Genomic DNA, 6,993 nt, shown 5'->3' on the forward strand with positions numbered 1-6,993 from the left:
CAGTGTGATGATGATTGCGTCGTCTGTGGACATGTTGGGGCGGTATGCAAACTGAAGTGAGTCTAGGGTGGCCGGTAAGGTGGAGGTGATATGATCCTTGACTAGTCTCTCGAAGCACTTCATGAGTCAATGAGTCATTCAAAATGTTGAGTCGGTCAGATTTTGAAGCTTCTCTTTATGATAATATGTTTGAGGATAAAACATAAAAAAATAAACATTTATTTTAACAAATATATTTTTTTTTTTACACACACTATAAAAGGAGTTAAATATATGTGCTGATGCAGTCTTTAATGATGGACCCAAGTGCTTTAGAGTTCATGTCCCACTTCAACCCAGCACAGATGAAATTCTGGTTGTCTGTACATGACATCTTGTCATTCTACATCATAGGGGTAGAATAAGGTGCATATGCCATTCTTCACTTCCAACTGGAGTTGTTCCAGGGTCCAACAGGTTCCTGGACAGAGGAAAGTATATATATTTTTTGAAACAACAGCCATGTCTTCATCATCATCAGAAACAGACACACAACGCTTGAACTAAAACTCAAACCTTCTTTAAAGAAAACAAGGTCCTCTGGTTCACAGTCCAATGAGAAACATGGTCAAACACCCAGAATCCAGAATTCTGTCAACTCCTTAAAGTTGTAAGGGTCAAGCTGTCAGTCCAGGGGGACCAGCCATTGGTCAGGTGGGTCACCTTTGACCATGTTTGGTTGTCACTTTGGCAAGATGAGCTCTTCGTAAGGCACTGTGAGACTCCCCAGGTACCAGAATATCCAGAAGACCAGGCTGAGGAAGATGAGCAGGGGCCCCGACAGCACAAAGAAGTCCCAGAAACTCAAAGGAGCAAAGATCCCCAGGAAAAATAGGATCAGACCGACAACGTCAAAGACCAAAGCCAGGATGAGAAAGAAAACACAGCGACCCATAGAAGAGGTATCCATAGCAGGGACATGGACGCAGTCTGGGTTCCTGCCGGCTGAGGACTTTACAAGAATGAGGAGAGGCCTTTCCAGCCACAACCTTTTCAAAACGCAAGTCGCATTCTTCTGATTTTCAGCACGCCTTCAAATTCTTCCATTGTAGGAAACAGCAACAAAACTGGTATCCAACCACGTCAACAGGTTGTACTACTCTGAATGATCCATTAAAACTTAAAGGCCAAATGGTCCAACCTCATTCCTTAGCAATCCCTGACTTGCAGCAATGTAATTACAGTGCTTGAAATGGATCATCTCATTAGATAACTATTTTTATTTTGGATGCTTATCAAGATCATTGGATGTATATTTAAAATAAATCAAATCTAATGCACCATGCCTCTGTGTATAAAATAATAATGCATTTGATATGAAAAATATGGCATCAGCAAATATGTATAACATCTAACATTATGAACAGTGTGGGAAAAGATACTGTATGTTGGGAAGATATATTTCAGTGATTCTATCAGCAGTTTATATTTAGCCTTCAGTAGGCCTACTGGACGCATTTCACAATTATTTACTATTTCATGCTTCCTACATCATGACAGAAAGAGGAACTGCAGTGAAAAACCTCTCGCTTTAAGTACCTTGTTCGACCAGTCAGACAGTCGCGGGAGTTTGTGCAACACCTATTCAACCAAGGACCGCAAAGCAGAGTCAACAGGCCAGGATTAGGTAATAATTAGCATACAGACAGGCAACGCCCTGAGTACAATGACTTGATATGCACACACTCATTATCAGTCATGTTAGACCAAAAAGAGCTATATGTTGGTAAGGCAACTGAAATCTAAAGAATATTAAGAAATAAAATATCAAATAAATCACAACATTAAAGAAAATGCAGTCTGGTGGAATATTCATTTTAGAAGTTTGCGCACATGATTAAAAACTAAATCAGCCTACTCAGTGAACAGTTAAAATAGTATAGCCCAAATGCCCATGTAATGCCAACATGCAGGTGAAACCAAGCTCAGTGCCCCAGGCCACACAACGTTTTGTTGAGGGTTTTACGGCCTGCTTTGGCAATGCAATTTTTGTGGCACAGGCAAACCTGCCTGACTACTGTTTTTATGTAGTGTCAGCAATTGTAAATGCAGTGTTCAATTACCTGCCGTTCAGACAGGGGCCTCTAGGATTTCCGTCTGAGACTAGAGACGGAAAGTATTCTAGAAAATGGCTATGATGGACCTTAACATGTCGATATGTTTATATGACAAAATATAGCCTTTCCACATAATATTGATCCTTGAACATAAAAAGTTCACATATCACATGGCGTTTATATGAATAATTGATATATAAATAAAAAACTAAAACAATATAACATGCAATCAGAGCAATATCTACAGTAGGTCTATTTCCCTAGGACTATAAGTCATTTCACCCCATAAGGATCAAATGGTCTTTGTGTCAAGAACTGATGTCTAGACCAGTACTGATTAATGTCCTGAATTGTCTGTAGTCCCATTCCGTGAAGCGTACAGTGTTGAAGGTAGTCTTGGGATCAGAAAGTGTTACGGAGAACCTTGAAATTCAAATGAGAAAATACCAAATCAATAGACTGAAAACGTTTCTTCCTGAATACAGATTTATACATTTTCCAGATGATCATTTTACTTTACATTTTACAATTAGGCAATACAGTCAATTTATTAGAAGCCTACATCTTATCCCAAAACTTACAATCAGAACAGCCTTTCAACATTACCCCTAGCGAGGGTCTGCACATCCAAGTTCTGTATATCTGGTGTCTGTTTTTCCTTCTCCATCTGAAAGGAGTCCAAGCTGGAGTCATAGCCGCCATTCTGATAACCGAAAGATTTCCCCCAGGTTATTCGAGAGGCGACGTGAACAGGTGAAGGCGTCACAGCTTTAACCTTGTTTTCCTCGGCATACTTTGTGGTTAGATGTTCAGGTTTGCATTTTTTGGAAAGCCTCTCTGACAACTTTCTGGCCAACTGTACAAAACTCAGTTTCTTTTTCATTAAGCTTGTTCCAAAGCTGTCTTCTGAGACCTGTATATTTCCCACGTACCACATAATCCACCAAGCCAAACTTATGAAAATTATAATTGAACCACTGTAAATCAAGAAATCGCCATAAAACCTGCCATCGATACGCAAATTGGCAAAAATTCCAATGAACAGGATAATGAAACCAATAACATCAAAACCAATAGCCAGAAAAAATAACGGCACACACCCGCCTATGCATCTAAGGTCCATCATTGTGTCGATACAACCCTGAAAATAACGGAAGGTGCGTCTATTCTGTTCCTTCTATTCTTCTCGCACCCAGAGAGCACACCTGCTGTGAGTGCCGCCCCAACGTGACGTGTTCAGAGCGGAAGGTAGGCAGAACACCATTTATTTTCTTCTTCTTTAAAAAAAAGTAATTTGTCACGACAACAGACTATAATTTAATTGATCAGCAAACACATAAAATAGACAAACAAAAAGATCTATACTTTCTTATGGCGCACGTATTTTACAGTAGCCTTTTCACCAGAAGTGGTTGTCTTGCATATGGTGTTGTTGCTTGATGCAAATGATGCAGCTTGTGTGCAGGCCAACACAGTTCTTTCGACGTAATGTAATTTGCCAGTCAAATGAGTATTCACCTACAAGTGAAAATACATAAGGGAATGTCGTGGAAATAATAGTCTGCCTACCCTATCAACAAAATCGACCAAGTTATAGTTATAGTTATAGTCACTCTAAAATTGTTTAAAAAATTGTTGTGTGAAATCAAAGTTTCATTCCAGTCAAGAGAATGACAATCAAATGCTATGAAAAGTGTGATGTATCTTCACTTCCCCTTGGCACTAAAAACTTTCCATTTGTTGGGCCAGTCAAGTGTCACACTGCCATCACAGAGATGACATCTAACACACACACACACACACACACATCACTGGAAGGCTGTAAAGGCTGTGAATGTGATGAGTATAGCCTGCAGCCGAAAAGAAAATGCATCCATCACCAAATGTTATTTATTTGACCTTTATTTAACTAGGCAAGTCAGTTAAGAACATATTTTTATTTTCAGTGATGGCCTACCACAAAGGCATGCTGTCAATACTCAATCCCGCTCTCATCAATGTACATGCACACAACTTTCTTCTCAATATGCTTGTCACTCATTCTAATAATTATGCATAAAAGCAGTGGACTACATTGATAATTGTGCATTTTGGCAGCATGGTAATTTTCTAGTACTTTCAAATGCTTAAGAACAAATGCCAAAGAACCACCTGTAACTTGGTTATAATGTATACTTGTCATGCAGATATTAAAATACTGTATACATACATAGTGGTGGAAGAAAATAGAACGGTTCATGTTCCCCTACAAGTTAATTGTCTTTAGAGCAAACATTCATCATGTGAACGTGTAGCCATGCTCAACGTGTAGCCGTGCTCAACGTGTAGCCATGCTCAACGTGTAGCCATGCTCAACGTGTAGCCATGCTCAACGTGTAGCCATGCTCAACGTGTAGCCATGCTCAACGTGTAGCCATGCTCAGCAGGGAAGTATCAAATCCTCCATTGTGCTTTTGGGAAACTAAATGGTCTGACAACCAGACTTTGAGCCTGAGGACTCTCCAGGATCACAGCATACAAGACAGGGATACCCCGCCCGGCCCACCTCATAATTTAAAGACTGGTTGCCTGTAGTAACTGAAGGGCTTCTTCATGGTGGGCTGCTTCCTGTTCTCCTTGGTGATGGGGATCAGCACCACGCCCACCACCAGCACCATCAGGCCAATGGATACCAGGGCTGGGCCCAGGATGTTGGTGGCCTTCCTGCAGTAGCCAGCAAAATACAGGCCACTCAGGATGAAGCCGCAGGCAAAGATGCTGCCCCCAGTGGACATGAGGTGGAATGGGAACCAGTAGATCTCACATGTGCTGCGGGCCGACTCGTTGGTCCAGAGGGACTCGCTGCGGGACAGGCTGAACACGGTGCTTTCTGTCTGGGGAGTGAGCTGCTCCTGGGACTGGGAGTGTAGGGTGCACTCCCCAAGGGGGATGTTCTCTGGTAGTCCAGGCATAGCCTTTAGCCTTAACCCCTCCTCACCTGGGAGTCAGTGGAAGAAGGTGAAGGTTCAACAATGACCCATACATCCCTATCTCGTTCTGTCTATTTTCACCTGAAGCTGGAATTTAGAGTGGAAATAATTATTACCTAAAGGATAAGGGATCCAGGTTGGAATAGCTTCTACTCTAAACAATAAAATGTATACTGGTGTCATATTTTCGAATTCTGCATTTCACGTTAAATTCCTTGTTGTTTCAACTAGAAGGAATGTAAAAAATAAAAAAAATAAAAAAATGTGAACGGCACCAATGCGTTAGAATACATCCATTAAGAGGAAATGGCCTCTTGTGCTTCTTGGACGCACCCTATTTTATCTTGAATCTCTCCTCTGTGAGTTCAACATGAAGCCGATATCGTATCACCTCAGTGATAAACATCAGTGTATCATATCACTTTCACTTAATACTTCAATGTCATGATAAAGGGGCGATATAATACGATACAACAGCTTGCAAATTCAAGTTTGCGTCTTACTTTCCAAGCTATAAATCAAGCACAAAGCATATTACCAACTTTTAGAATGGATTTGCTCTTGGCAAGTCTTGAGAAAATACAACTCAAGGCCAAAATCTAAAGAGATCAGATAAAGACCTACCTTTGAGATGCTGAGGAACTTGCTGCTTTGATGTTATCCCTGCGGTGGTAACAGTATCTCAGTGATCTTAGAGACCATTCCAAAAGACAGAGAAAAAAAATGAATAAAAACCTTTGGGTGTGGATGTTTGTGGACCGCAAGCCCAGTGTGGCCAGCTGAATGCACTGCAGATAACCTCCAGAAAACAGCCCCCCTCCCCTTATGGTCTCTCCACCTCCTCAACAGACCCTTCTGACTCCTATTCATGCTAGCCCTCACAGCATCTGCCATGGCTGGTATTAAATTAGTACTGATGATGCTTCCTGCCTGGGCTAGGGGCTTGCCTTGCTGTCCCTAGAGAGATTTCCTCCAGTCTCCCAAGCATTGAGTTGAGCCTTCAGAATTCATGTGAAGATGCATGTCGTGGTTAGAGAAACCTCTTCCCCAGATCCACAGGGTAGTGCTTGTTGATCTGAATGTCTGAAAGCCTTTATAACTGACCAGAAGAGAGAGAGAGAGAAGAAATCAATGTACAGGAAGACTATAAGAGATGAGAGGGGAAAGCAGGGCAGGGCACTGGAAATGGCTGACATCACCCACCACTGTGACTTCTCAATGCTTCTGTATGGAAATCAGCTAGTATTTCTTATTTAATTCTATTTAACCAGGAAAATACCCTTGAGGTTAGAAACCTCTTTGGCAGCGGGGACCTGGCAAGAGGTCACTAGGAAGTAGTCAGCGTGTACACGCAACACAAGAGCATAATACCAGTGGTAAACTGTGGCTATTGGGCCTTCAGTGGGGGAAAGAATATTCCAAAACATTGTAACAAACAAAAAAATAAAGAAAAACACAGAGACAGCACCCACACTAATGTTACCAGCCACAACTACCACACTGCTTACACAACCTATGGTAGCCTAACGCCATCACTATGACACTATCACCAAAAATGACCACAGTGACACATAAAGGATACGAGTTTGACAGGCTTGTGATGCTGAAAGGACAGCGACTGTGATACCGGTGCACTCCATGTAGAAGAGCTCACTTTTTGTAAAACACATAGGCCAATAGAAAGACAGCAGTCACACACAGCATTATGTTAAAGAATATGCCAGTAAGTCCCAATCATAAGAATACAAAAACACAAACATTAGGCTAAGCAATTCCAAATCTAAGTGTACAACCATTGCTTCCCATTGCAAACATCATTATCATGTTCAGCACACAAAGTTACCAGTGATCTAAAGTTTAAATGCAAAAATGTTTCTTTATCAGACCTTTAAACTCAACAAGAAATACCCTCTCCTGCAATTGTATGG

At 41.3% G+C, this 6,993-nt stretch overlaps 1 protein-coding gene and 1 long non-coding RNA gene across 3 annotated transcripts; both read right to left on the minus strand.

The window, feature by feature from the left end:
- Window positions 1–3,795, minus strand: LOC112258933. 2 transcript variants are annotated; one of them, XR_002954788.2, is made up of 3 exons: window positions 2,678–3,295; window positions 556–2,519; window positions 1–460 (listed from the first exon to the last, which is right to left on the minus strand). It is a non-coding gene; the product is annotated as an uncharacterized LOC112258933 (long non-coding RNA). The 2 variants fall into 2 exon arrangements; XR_006084183.1 differs by lacking the exon at window positions 1–460 and having other exon boundaries at window positions 1,240–2,519; window positions 2,678–3,795.
- A 196-nt stretch (window positions 3,796–3,991) lies between these two features.
- Window positions 3,992–5,856, minus strand: LOC121847327 (phosphoinositide-interacting protein-like). Its single transcript, XM_042327935.1, has 2 exons — window positions 5,690–5,856; window positions 3,992–5,073 (listed from the first exon to the last, which is right to left on the minus strand). The coding sequence occupies exon 2, from the start codon at window positions 5,045–5,047 to the stop codon at window positions 4,643–4,645; it is 405 nt and encodes a 134-aa protein (XP_042183869.1). The 5' UTR covers window positions 5,048–5,073; window positions 5,690–5,856; the 3' UTR covers window positions 3,992–4,642.
- Between the last annotated feature and the right edge of the window lie 1,137 nt (window positions 5,857–6,993).

The sequence above is a fragment of the Oncorhynchus tshawytscha genome, linkage group LG09, assembly GCF_018296145.1.
Source record: "Oncorhynchus tshawytscha isolate Ot180627B linkage group LG09, Otsh_v2.0, whole genome shotgun sequence".
Classification (NCBI taxonomy): domain Eukaryota; kingdom Metazoa; phylum Chordata; class Actinopteri; order Salmoniformes; family Salmonidae; genus Oncorhynchus; species Oncorhynchus tshawytscha.